At 41.3% G+C, this 14,002-nt stretch overlaps 1 protein-coding gene across 4 annotated transcripts in view; it reads left to right on the top strand.

Moving 5' to 3' along the window:
- Positions 1-14,002, top strand: part of pcdh19 (protocadherin 19) — a 56,090-nt gene that overhangs the window by 18,892 nt on the left and 23,196 nt on the right. For all 4 annotated transcript variants that reach the window (XM_058798407.1, XM_058798405.1, XM_058798406.1 and 1 more), the window contains exons 3-4: positions 9,910-9,968; positions 12,382-12,554. In XM_058798407.1, coding sequence (XP_058654390.1) covers positions 9,910-9,968; positions 12,382-12,554 — 232 coding nt within the window. The remainder of the gene's footprint in view (positions 1-9,909; positions 9,969-12,381; positions 12,555-14,002) is intronic.

The following is a 14,002-nucleotide window of genomic DNA, read 5'->3' as shown; positions in this document are numbered from 1 at the left end:
CGAACTGAACAAAATTGGAGCTGTTGGAGAACTCTTAGGTTGGCATTATTCTCGTGTAATGAGTGTAAGAGAGCCCAATTATTCCACTTGCCATCAAAACAGAGGAAGATTAACTCTTCTCCACTTTGACACTCTCCAGCAGTACTATCTTTTTATAGATGTTCGCACTCTTGATCTGTCTATGCTGTGCTGTTATTTCTTTTTTTTCTTTTTCTTTTTTCGACGCAACCGCTGCATATGCGCATGTATGTAGCTTTCCTATGCTTTTTTAGTGCATGATAGCTTCATCAACATGCCTGCCACCTGAACAAAAACACAAAGAGAACCCTGCAGCTCCTCATGCAGAATGGCTATGACTTGTCATCCTTCTCTGGAGAGTGGCATTAAAACGCTAAATTAGAGATACAGCCACGCTGCACATACGGAGGGGGAACCATTTTCACCCGAGCTTAGCTTGAATCCCAGTTAAGTGTTGGGTTTTGAAGCTTAAATTGTCCAACTGCAGAGGGATTTCACCACTTTGCTTTTGAAAAACATCTTGTAGATTAAATGGAAAGGCCACAGTTGGAGCCCTCTGAATAAATAAAAAGAGTCCAACTCTATAGGATATCGCATTTTTTATCAGCCTGCAAGAAATGGAATCGGCTGCTAATCAGGAGGAGCCGAATAACAAGAGATGAATAAAATGATTCACCACAAACACAAACTCGTAAAATCTGAATCTGAACAGACACACAGTCAAGATATGTTGGCTTTTTCGAAAAATACATAGACGCACACCCACGTACACCTAGACGGCTTTGATAAGAGACAATTACCACACATTGTTTACGGTGCAAGCCAAATGATTTCAGCTTTTTATTTCGAGGAAGTGATGGTGACGATAGTTTAACTACACCGGAGCAATGCCCACATACAAAAGTGATCTTTATCTCTTTATCAGCAGGAATGCAGATGTTTGAAGCTCATAGGGGGCGATGCACTGGCCCGTATGCTGTTGTTTTTGTGTCCACGACCCCTTTGCCATCCTCCCCCCAAACCTATTTGGGCCTAAAGACGTTCTAATACAAATTAAATTAAAGAAAGTCTGCACAGATAATCCTGGTGTGTTTCAGCTGCTGTGGCGGCGTGGGGTCAAGCCCGCAGCATCTGGCCCTCCTCGCCACAGCAAGCCCACAAGCTGCTCTGCTCTCTCTGAGAGCCGGAGCAGAGCAGCACCCCTACTGGCCCACTTAGGAGTGTGTGTGTACACATGTGGTCGGGCCCAGGATGTGGGAATGTAAAACAAGGTTGTTAGCCTGTCAACTCGCATGTAAAGTCTCTTGCTGCATATGTGGGTTTATTTGTTTGTACAGTGTTAAAGGAGTGTAGGAAAGGGTGTTAAATAAGTGTCGCGATGCAGTGGGGAGGAGGTACTGAAGCAAATTGCTAATTGAAAATCCGAAGAAATGCATGCTCGAATTAGCCCCATATCTGTCGGCAGTCCCTCGTGTAACATGAGGGGACGGACGTTGTTGTGCGGTGGTGATAGCAGACTGTCAGCACCCTGATTAACATCTGCTCATCGGTCTACAGATGAGCCACTGATGTGTGGCGAGGTAAAGCTTCGCTCTCGATCCGATGCTGACAGCTGCTGAAAAAGGCCATTTCAAATATTAGAAGCAGATGTGTCCAGCGTGGCTAAATCTGAGCGCTAACTACTCTTACAGTATTGCATCATGAATTGTGCTGATTGGGTCAAGCTTGTTATGATTACAGTGGAGTTTTTATCCGCCCATCTGTTCGTTAGAGCATCACGGGACCGTCCAGCCACTACTACGTCTGTCGTCCAGCAGCGCGTAGTAAGGTAGAAAAGTGCAAAAGGGCATGAACTGCAACAGGAGGCGTTTAGAGAAAAATCGGGGATTGGTTTTTGCATCTTCTGCGTATTTTATTTTACCAGAAAAACATTGTGATAAATGTAGTCCTTAATAATGTTAGTAATAATAATACAAATACATTTACATTTAGATAAATATAAATAAGCCAAGTATTATCAGAGCAGCCTTTTGGAACTAAAAAGGAAGTAACTTTATATAAAGTCATATTTTCAAGTTCTTTCAGGTTTAAAATTTTGTTGAATAATGAAAGTTGCATTCTTCATAAAACAGTGAATGAACTTGACAGTAGGCTTACAAAAATATGAAATATTCTAATTATTAAAAAATACATTTAAAAGGTTAAAACATTTACTCACCCTTATTTCGTTCAAAATATGCATTGTTTTTATCTGTGGAACAAAAAAGAAGATGGATGAGGCTCTTAAAAGCATTTAAGAAAAAACAAAACTGCACAAACTTTATTGTCCTTTAAAAATCCTTATCAAACACAGTTAGATTGTTCGATACTGGAAAGATAGAGAAGCCTGAGTCTTTCAAAGCGTCTAGACCGTGTGCTAACTGCTACACCGTACCTCTGGAGCCTGGGATCCGAAGCCAAGAATGCGGTAAACATTGTTTGTTTGAATAAGTGGGGAAGGTTGGAAGGATTAGTAAAAGATGATGAAGTTCCGCCTGAACCCTACCGTGCCGCTTCCTGTTTGCACATTGCATCACATTGCATCTCCACGCACACCTTCTCATCTGTTAGGGATGTCAATAAGGAGATGTCAGTAAGGAGGCTGGCTCAATCCATCTTAGAGAGGGGAAAGAGAGAGATGAAAAGACAGAGTGAGAAAGAGAAAGTGCACTTGAGGCAGAGACAGACAGGGAGTATATCCGGGAAGACTAAGAGTCTGTAATGAGTTGCTGCAAATTTCCATCCACAGGAGAGAAAAAAAAAAGCCTGGAAAGATGCCTTTGTGCCTTGTCATTGTGAAGAGAGGTGCTGTGCTTTCAGCGGGGGAGGCGAATGGGCTGAAAGTATAGGGGGGGGAGGGGGGGACGGTCTGTTAGACATCTCAGTACGCTGACAGATATTTGGGAGAACATACCCCGAGATACTATGTCATTATTTTGGATCAAAGTGTCAGGCGGGTATATGATTTACACTCATAACAAAAGCAGCGTCCAGAATGATGAGTCGGCACTCCCTGCTGGAGCCCAGTGCTGGATATTACACTGATGTAAAGGTGTTCACATCACTCATCTCCACTCGCGCCCGCCGAATGAGTCTCTGTGTGTATTAGTGAGTGTGTCTGTGTGGGAGAGAGAAACAGAAAGATGCATGACTATGATGTAAAATGGCTCAATGGTGCTCATCCTGAGCTGTGAATATAACAGGCGAAGCACTCACTCTCTTCATGTTCAAAAGTGCAGCTAGAGTCATTTGGCATCTATCTATCTATCTATCTATGATGAGCAAACCTCTAATTTTAAGAATAAGCAAATTTAGCATTATTAAAAATGCTAGATGTTACAAACAATGCTTTTTAAGGATTTTAATTAAAAGCAAAAGTTAGATTAATTATTTAAAAATTATGAATTATTATGAATTTATGATATATTTAAATTGATTAATTATTTACACAAATAATTTGGGGTCAGAAATCAATGTTTATTCTTGCGCATTCAGCAAGGATACATCACATAAAATGTGACAGTAAAGACTTTCTATTCATCGAAGACTTAAAAAAAACAGCTGTTTTGCAGTAAGAAACAAAGACTCTACCTGAATAACCTGTGGGTGTCACATCCATTTATCTGAAAGCTAGCGAACCAGCACAGGTTTGTATATACTGCTGTTATCTTGCTTCAAGACGGCTCTCCTGTTCCATCCCAGGTGAGGCCAGGTGGATATGAGGAGTAATTTGAATGAAAGGACTGAATGTCTTTTAGCCCAGGCATTTGAATTAGAATAGCATCCCACAGGACTGACTTCTGCTAGTTGCGGCCATTTGAGTTTCATTAGTTTCTATGGCTAAATTGTCCTTTGAAAATGAAATGCGATAGTCAAGGCCCCCCACCCACGCACTACCACAATCACACACACACATACACCTTCTATTATGACCAGTCTGCTTCCTGTAAAACATCCAAGCAGATTGTGAATCTATGAAACGCACACACAGGCACACACTGCAGGTTGAGAAGGATATCATAACGTCGAAAGAGCTATTTTTAGTGGACAGAGTATCTGATCAATTCCCAAACACCACAGGCCAACAACAAACAAACCAAGTCTTCTTGTAAAAGAGAAATATCAAAGTACACATAATACAGTAGATCAGAAACGAGTGTCACAGCAGGAATGCGGCCTTACATTAGCAAACAACACAAGAGTACGGCCCTCCTTGCAGGAATGCAGATATGCATGAAAGGACAGGTTATTTAAATCTTATCATCATGCTAAAAGGCAGAGAGTTCTGACATATGATGACCGTATGAATTATTAACATAGTTGCTATTAATGTATGCATAATTAATCACACACAAAGTGAATGAAGCTTATAGTCCTTAGTATATGTAGATTGAGTCTTTTACAGGATCAAACAGAAGGGCATTTTCTTTCTCGGTTAACGGTGCAGCTGTTGATCTGGGAAATACCCATTCCTGCTTTCGTTGTTTATGAGAGCGTTGTGATTGTTTTCTTAAAGGAAATATATCTGCTGCAGTTCGCAGGAAAAGCAACTCTGAATGAATGAGGTAGGGAAGCGGATTGTGTTTACTCATTTGTAACACACAGTTTCGTCCCCACGGAACACTGCTTTAGTTAGTGGAATAATGCGAAGCCGGGTATACAGATGTAACCGCAGGATGTCGTCTTAAAAATGATTCCTTTACCTATTTTTTTCTGCAATTGGTTTTTGAACAAAAAAAAAAAATACAGCCAGTTTTTAAAGCTCAAAAAGCATTTACCCTTGGAAATGGTTCTGTTTCATAATAAGATGGATTTCAAACGGGCCAAATTGAGTTGAGTGTGAATTGACAGGTGATGAAGTGGAATGATCTCGAGGATATGGCAGCTTATTTGTCACATGGGCTCCTGTAGCGATTGATTCGTTATAATTTGTGTTTGTAGGTAGCCAGCCGCTATTAAACGTCAACAAGTCCTCATATTCATCACAGCTCCTGCCGAAGAGGCAGAAATAGAACACGTAATCTCATCCCGATGCCAAGGCGAGCCTATGGCGCTCCTTCACCTCCCTTTATACCGTCGAGCCTCCCCGAGGGCTCACACGGTCTGAAAGAGAAGGGGGGGGGGAAATCTATAATCTAGCAGATGGCAGAGGATCTATGGGAAATTCTATAGTCAGGGGTTGGCAACCTAACACCGGGCTGAGGAGCGCCGTGTTTCTCTGAGCTGGGGAAGGAAGGATAAATCCACTCCTACCAGGTGCGGAGATGAAGCCGCGGTGGTCCGTTCCTGTCGTCATGGGTGCCATGCGGCTTAGATATGCCGTAGATCCACCAAAGAGATGGTGTGGTGAAAAGAGAAGGCTTTGAGAAAGTAGGAGGCAGGAAACAATGAAAATAAAAGTAAAGGAAGGCCTGCATGTCGCAGAAAGAAGAAAGGGAAAGTGCGTGATGTCTGCGAAGAGCGACTCCATGTTGAGATTGGCTTTCAGTGTGAGACTCCCCTGCTCCATTCACGCAGTCAAACAGCACACACGTAATTTCTCTGCAGCCTCACTGCAGCACTACATTTGTAGACATATAGACATCTCCTAAGCCTCCGTGGAAAATGCCACCCTTGCTACAGGCTCATTTCTGCTCCTATCACTAAGCCCCGCTCAACAAAGCCTGTCTCCATTTTTTTTTTTCTTTTTTTTTTTCACGAGAAAATAGCTATGCGCTACCTGTCTTTGCCTCATGATAACCTCTCCTCAGTAAGCTCCTTGTGGATGGAGGTAAATAAACAACAGGACTCATTATGAGTACCGATTTCCTCCCAGCACTCTGGGGACTGTGTAAATAAGCCTTAAGATGACTGAAGATTCAGCTTCCAAATAACACCGAGCACCGAACTGCTATTAAAATGAGTAAATGGAACGGTTTTTATTTTAATTGAGGTCCTTCATATTGCTTTTCTTTTAGTTCATGTAATACATATTGCTTTTTAAAAAGAATTTGTATTTAGCCACAGCATTTGTATTCAGTGGAAGCGCAGTGAGAATATGCTTTTCCGCCTCTGACTGTGACATATTAGGAGCATTTGTACTTTAGTGGTGTTAGAAGAAAAAGGAGACTTGCTTGATCTTCAAAACACGTTTTTCGTCCCCAACCACTCCCTAAAATGAAAAAAGAAGATGCTTCAAGCCTTAATTTAACTAGTTTTGTGTGCTGAAATCAGATTTAACAGGCATTTTATCTACGGTTGTGAAAACAAGGGTACAGTCTGATAATTATTAATTGCTGTTATAGCGTGCAGTTTGAATTACTGCATAATTTGAATGTGTAAATTCAGTACGGGCTGATGTATAATCTCAGAAGAGATAATACATAAATTGCAGCAGAGGTGTGACAAGTATGTTTTTTTCCATTCCTTTGCCACCTGAAGAACTCCTGCTCCACTCACTCGGTGCATCTGGCCCCCGTACAATGAATGCTCTCACATCCGGACTACGGAACCAATTGTCACGCTGAGAAGAAGGCAAATCAAATCTCACAGCGGCAACTAAGCGAGGAGATTGCTTTTCCTCTCCGCTGGCTGAAGTTGGAGGAGTTAGATAGGGAGGGTTGTTGGGGTTAGAGGCTGCGGGTTAGAGAGAAAGAGAGAGAGAGAGAAAAAATGAGGTTAGGGTCTCGTTTACCACCCCCTTTCCATTACTTTCCTCTCTGGCCCTTCCGCCTTCGTTCACAGAGCTCTTACGGTGTGATTTGGCCCACCGGACCCTCAACTATGTGGAAAGAAACACAACAATAATTAAGGGGATAGGGTGACACCGGCCGCCAAACTGGGGCCGCTCGGATCATAACAACACATTGTAGAACCTGATTAAGTAGCCATTTGTGGCAGCTCGTCTGTAGTTTAAGCAGCCCTCATCTCCGAGCCTGAAACCCGACCTCTGTGAAAGAAATATTGATAGCCCTTATGATTTCATGGCGGTCAGCGGTGTAGGCATACAGTACATTACTTTACAGGAAGATTGCCGCTAATGCATGGAAGCTCTCTGGCATAAAGACCTCTAAGGGCCAAGGGCGCCTCTTAAATGCCCTCTGGCCATCAACCTGAATTAATGAAAAACACAAAACAGCGTTGCGCAATACAATTGATATCCCTTTTTGGGTGAAGCTTACTAATTATGACGATCCATTAGCGAATCATCACCGCACATCAATAGATGCTTTTGTTGTGGAATAATGGCACTTATCTATCACGTTCTTCAAAGAACATGTTGATATCTGCTGGAATACAGTACTGAAGCGTGTTTCGTAATCTCCAGCAGTGAGATGTCTCTATGGAACAGCAGCCGCATTTGCATAACTGAAGCTATTACTCCAATTAGCCCACTCTGATATAAGCAGAGAGATCAAAATGTCAACAGAAGGAAATCTGCTGAGATGACTGAGCCTGCATCATCAATAGCGACTCTTCTCGTAAAAGGGTCAGTGATCTGCGCAGCATAACTGCATTTCAACAGGGCTCTCATTTGTTTTAAGTGTCGCGACCGAGGAGAGCGAGAGCAAAGCGTCGTATGTGCAGACGCACAAGAAGGACAGCCTGGAATCTCGCTCTCCCAGCAGAGCTCCGAATCGCGCCGCTCAGAACCAATTATGGGCCGGCCACACAAAGGCAGATCATTTGGAAATTTGTATACTGTCTTTTTTAATGAAGCTTTCCCCTTGTTACTCAGTCCATTGCTGTTCATTAGTCTTTTTGTGGACGACCGTGGAGATGGAAAGGCTCTGTAATGAGTTCTCTCAGGGACTAAAGTAGAGCACAGGTGACATAAAAAACAAAATTCTCTGCATATATATATATACACCTGCCCTGTTAGAGTACTGAAATAATTGCTCATGCCCATTACTTTGATATTAATGGAGTCAAGCCGGACAGGAACAAAGAGGCAAATAACTACCTTGTGAACTGCAACGAGAACAAACAAGAGTATGTTCCAAATTGAGGTCTGCTAATATAATGTTAATTAAAATGGCTTTTTACAAATTATCTCCTTGATTACAATGACTTAAGGTTTAATTAGAGCCATAGCAAACACCCACGCAGGCAAGAACATACACACACCCTACACGCACACATACACACAAAAGAGAGCGTTAACCTTCAGTGGGTCCAGATTTCACCAGCCCAAAAATCTCAATTAGACGCCTGGTCAGCCGTCACTTGTAATTAAAATATTATCATGCATGGTGGTAATTAGAGAGTGTGGAGGTGAGACGGTACGCAGCAGCTCATTGACTGGTGATGGAAGAAGAACTAAGGTGGACAGTGGTGAGCATTACTACCCTGTAAACCAAGAAAGAATTTGTGAAAACTGTAAAAGTAGGATTCCATGAAGCATTTTTGAAATTAATTCCACTAACATGTCACTTTTAAGTGTTTACAGTTGTTGACGTGCAGATCTTACGCTGTAGGGATCTCCTAGCCACTGTTGATATACACAGATGGGGGAAAAGCATGTGTTTGAGATCATAGATCTTTATGCAGAGTTATTCCATCTGTGATTATGATAGCTTGTATTTGTCTCCCAGCAGCTAGTCTGAATGTCCCTAGCTGACGGCATAATCATTGGTCGTGTTGCACTGTCTGCATTAACCTTCTTATCGTCTGGGTGACTGCTGTTGTCAGGGGGGCTGATGGCTAGACATACCCCTGGAAGGAAGCCATTGACTTCTTTTTCTATCTCAGTTTAGAATCAGCTGAAGTTGAAGCTGAGAGAGGAGGCATGTTTCTCGCCATGGAAAATACCTGAATGAACTAGCCAGTTAGGTTACAAATTACAATTACAAAACTTAATGAACGTAAGGAATAATATTTAATCATCATTATATGCACCAATAGAGCAATAGTCATTAACAGCAATAATTGTTTACATTTATTTGTTCACCAAATAACACTAAATATGAAAAATGCCATTTGGAGAACTTTTGTCCATGCAAAACAATCATTATAGTTATAGAGTTCTAATTCAATTGAAAATTTGAACTGATTGATGGAAATGAATAGAACGTCTTATTTTACATGTCATCTGTCTTAACGCTCAAAATACATTTTACAAAAGAGGACTGTGAAATTAGTCATGCTGTTTGCAAAAATTAATGGCCAAATATAAAGTGCATTAAAGTCACTGCATAATTCATTATTTTGCTTAATTTCATAACACTAGTAATACAACCACAAATATACTGTGAATACTTGATATATATCACCCAGTTCTACTGTGTACTTCTAGTCATTTATTCAAAAAGCACTGCTTTCCAGAAGACTCTGAAGTCTCTTTTTCAATGTGGGTCAAAGAGTCATCGTATGCAGATCATTGAGGCCTTTTCATCTGCATTTGTGAAGTTGAAAAATCCCCTGGCATGCTCTTAATTTCCTTCCTCCGTTTATTTATTTCTTTGATATGTTTATATTAGGATCCTCAAAAGTGGTGTGAGGAAAAGCAGCACTGGAAGAGAGGAAACTTTCTTCTCTAACCCCCAACCCCTCCTCTATTCCCCTATCTGGCTTAATGACATTTTGAAGAGCGTGGTCTGACTAAGGATGGTTTTGTGGGTGGGGGGAGGCTGGAGGAGTGACGACAGGAGCAGACTCACTGCAGCAGAACAGGCCACATGTGCTTAGAAAGAGAATGGGAGAGTTTGCCTTTGAAAGCCCAGGCAGCTAACTAGAGTCTTTGTGTAAAATAACATTTCTATTGAAAGGCAATTACTGGTGACATTATTTTGGTTGCTGCGTAATTAAATTCATTTTTGTTCTCTCTCTTTCTTTTTCTTTCTCTCTCTCTTTAATTCTGTCTCTTTCCCCCAGACGGAGAATTATTCCATTGACTCCAGTTATGTAAACAGCAGAGCACACCTAATTAAAAGGTATGTCTTTATAAAGCAATCAGATTAGTTTATCTCGCTCATTTTGATGCATTCTTAAAGCGGTCAGATCTTACCATTTTTTAACTTTTACATTTTCTGTTTTATGCTGCTCACCATTTAATAAACACCCTGTTTGCATGTGTAATGAGCAATACAATTTATGTACTATATATTCTGCTTTCTCTTGGACAGACAAGTTTTTAATGTTTCGGGTTTCTGATCTTAGATATTTTAGAATGAGATGTTTTTGTATATTAGTGTCAATGGATAGACATACAGATATAGTACAACTTGCAAAAACAAACAAAAAACGCATGACACTTTTAAGACGGCAATTGTCATAAAAAAAATAAAAATACAGTTTTTGGCTCATAAACCATCTTAGGGTTTGGCCACATACTGTAGGCAAGATATTAATACTCAACATGTTTATAAATGGCCAGTGTTAAGCTTTAATAATTCAGTATCATAAGTGATTAAGCACATCCTCATTGAGTAGTTCTCCTTTCTTCCCCAATATGAATAATTCCATCAAATCCCTGCAAAAACGTGTATACATATTACATGTTAGAGAATATTAAAGCTGTAGCCCAGAGCAGAGGCTTGGGCGGTTAATCTACATCCATGTGGATGTTAATCAGATAGCTAAATCTACAAGAATTTAAATCCCGGAATTCCGAAGAATTCCTCCTCAGTACACACAAGGAGGGCTTTGTAAGGCCACAGAGATAAGGAAAAGGTAACCTTATTTTGCATTGTGGAAGAAAAAAGCAAGGACAATAGATCCTTTGTACTGGCAGGACTTGGCCTGCATTCTTCAGTCCACCTAAAAGGAGGCTATTGACTGACACGGAGCATTGGCATGCAGACATCCCTAATGAAGGTCATCGTCCGCCTGGGGTCCCGGCTGCTACAGATGTGCACCGGGACCGCAATGTCTCTCTTACCTGGAGCAAAAAAAAAAAACATTCCAGTTTACCTCAGTACTGCATTTTTCAAACCAATTACAGCAATTTTATCTTCTGAAAAAAGCATTGCCTATGTTTACATAAACAAAGAGTATTCAAGTGTCGGCTGTTTGGCTCTGCGGCACTACAAAGAAATCCCCTCTGGAGCCTGTGGGCGAACAGACTGGGACAGGTGCAATTAGACTGATAAAATCAGAGGCTGCACTACCACCATTGCAGTGACATTGCTAGAATCCTTCTCTCTCTCTCTCTCTCCCTCCTCTCTTTCTCCTTAGAAGAGGCTACAGAGATGCTTTTGTCTATGTATGTCAGTGTGTGTATGTGTACGCATGCGTTTCTGATCCTCGCTGTTGCTTCAGAGGCAGAATGTGTTCCACTGGGCTAACTATCAAATTAAGAAAAATCAGGCTTGTGCACTGCAGCTGTCAATTGGCAGCTTTTTCCCTCCTCTCGCTCTTTTATGTCAGTGAATGAGGGTAAAGAGGGAAAAGCACAGTTTGATCAAATTGTTACACTTCTGCTTAAAAACTTCCAGAAATGTATGTGAGCAAAATAAGTTCTTCTTAATAAGCGACCTGATTTTTTACACCGAAAACCCCATGAAATCAAATATTTGTAGCTTTTTGTCAAAATGTAAGAACTATAAATGTTTATAGCTCATCTTGTATGCAGTGGTGTAAAACGAGATGTCTGTGTGTGTATTTTTATTTTTTTTTGGAAATGAAATACATGGAAATATTTTTTAAAGAGATGCTTTTTTGTTCACCCACATATGAAATTTTTGCCATCATGTACTCACCCTCATGTCATAACAGAAGGTGAATTTTATAGAATTTTTGAATATATTATGAAAGTAATACAGGTGTCAGGTGAGTCATTTACTGTAAGTATTCCTGAAGCCATTAGATGTCACAGAGTCAGGAAAAAAAATCAGAAAACAAAATTCACCTCCACTGTTGCTCTCAAATAAAATATGTCAGCACCGTTATTAATTACTTACATTATCATCACATGACTTAAATTTTGGTCTGTTCCTCACACAAAGCCACAAAGCCAAATGGGCCACTTTTAAAATCTTTTAAAGAGCCTTGAATTTCTTAAATTTTGACAGCGTTTTCATTTTTCGGTGAACTATCGCTTTAATGCTTCTACAACTAACAGATATACAAGACGGCTTGCTGACATAGTCTATATAAAATGTAGGAACTTTGACCATAGCAACACATAAGAGCTCTGCACAGCCATAGACCAGTCACTCCTGACCCTTTACCCCACCATATCAGAATGTGAGAAAAGCCGCCTCTTCTCAGCTTTACCATCTGTGCAGCTAAGAGCTAAATAAAGGTAGCACTGGGTGAAGAGACTAAAAGAATGATGAAACCAAAGTTGACAGTTAAATAACACCTCCCTTCTTTCTCTCGTTTTTCTACTTCACCTGGCTATAGCACGTCAACATTCAAGGACATGGAAGGAAACAGTCTGAAGGACAGTGGCCATGAGGAGAGCGACCAAACTGACAGCGAACATGATGTTCAGAGAGGGCACTACGCCGACACAGCTGTCAATGACGTACTGAATATGACCGTACCCCCCAACAACTCGCAGCTACCTGACCAAGGTAAGACAGAAAGGTCTCGACTAGTTGAAAGCATCCAGAAAAAAAAAAAGTATCAAGCAGGCAGAGTCGGCCTTGGGGCGCCTTGCTAATGCACAGGCAGCACTTCTCTTCCTGGCGTGTCTTTGATACGAGCCCGAGAACATTATTGACGGATGTGAGCCACGTCTACAGTCGACTGCAACACTTCAGATCCAGACCTAAATGGCAGCAATTAGGCTGACAAAGGTTGAAGGTGGAAATCTACATATCACGCAGTCTCCTCATGCATAATTCACGCGGATCATTTAGCAGGGAATTAATGTTGATGTTTCTTTTTTTTCGACTGCCGTTAAAGACATCCGGTATGTTGGCAGGAGTCAGTAGGAGGTCATGTTCACTCTCAGCTACTGCCACTCAATGCTACAAAGTTATAGAGCCACGAGTGGCAGCGCTACAGAGAATCAAAGCGCGGAGAAGACCAAAAGAGGGCTCCGAATGGTTTTATTGCACCGATTGTTTTGTGTTGTCATGCTCAATCAGCCTTTGATCTGTGTAATTTAGAACAATAGAACACCTCCAGCGGCCGCTAATAGTCAATAGCGAGAACTCTATTCTTGTCGGACGGAAATTAGTCAACCAATTTTCTGAATTACAATGAGAGCTTGACATTTGCTGAATAGAAAGAGAGCAGAATAAAGAGCATTTCAGAGGGAGACGAGGTCATTAAAATCGGCAGGACGGTCTCTCAGATTGGAGTTTAAAGAACGTGAGGCATTGTGGCTTGCCTGCGATGTGCAATATCAAGCCTGGCTGCGTCTGACTCATAGTATTGCTTACAGATCTCAGTGTCTTGCTTGGGGAAGAAGAGCCTAATAAGAAAGCTAAGGAAGAGAAAAGACTGAGTTAACGGCTATAAAATAATTTAGCTTGTTCCTCCTCATTGTGTTTTTTTCTCCTCTGTAAAGCAGGAGCCTGAATTATGTAGAATTGGCAGATGACCAATTAAGATCTCATTTGGTCCAGATCGTGTACTCTGTGGCTAATTCCAGCAGGCTAATTAGCCGGTTTGTTCTCCAGATGAATCGCAAGACGTATGGCTACCTGGCAACCGGAGAGGAGGAAACTTCCTCCCATTTACATTTTATATGTAAATGCGTCAGATGCATCAGCAGATTTGTTTGAGCATCGTTAGGCTTGCCGCAGCGTCCTCGTGTTGTCTGAGCTATGGAAACCGCTGAGAGGAATTACAACCCTCTGGGTTTCCATGATGCAGATCTCTCTGCATTTCTTCCACTGCCAACTTCCTGTCAACGTATAATGAACAATGATTAGCGAGTCTCATGACTACAGTTTAAGCTGTTGTAGACGTCTCTCTATAAGAGAAATGCATATATAGGACTCATAAAATGCACTCTGACAAACCCTCCAGCTCGGCACTCACATAATTGGACACAATTAGAAAAATGTAC

This window comes from Onychostoma macrolepis, chromosome 14, assembly GCF_012432095.1.
Source record: "Onychostoma macrolepis isolate SWU-2019 chromosome 14, ASM1243209v1, whole genome shotgun sequence".
NCBI classification, from domain to species: Eukaryota; Metazoa; Chordata; class Actinopteri; order Cypriniformes; family Cyprinidae; genus Onychostoma; species Onychostoma macrolepis.
Note: the sequence above shows the minus strand (reverse complement) of the source record. Positions and strands in the feature narration are given on the sequence as shown.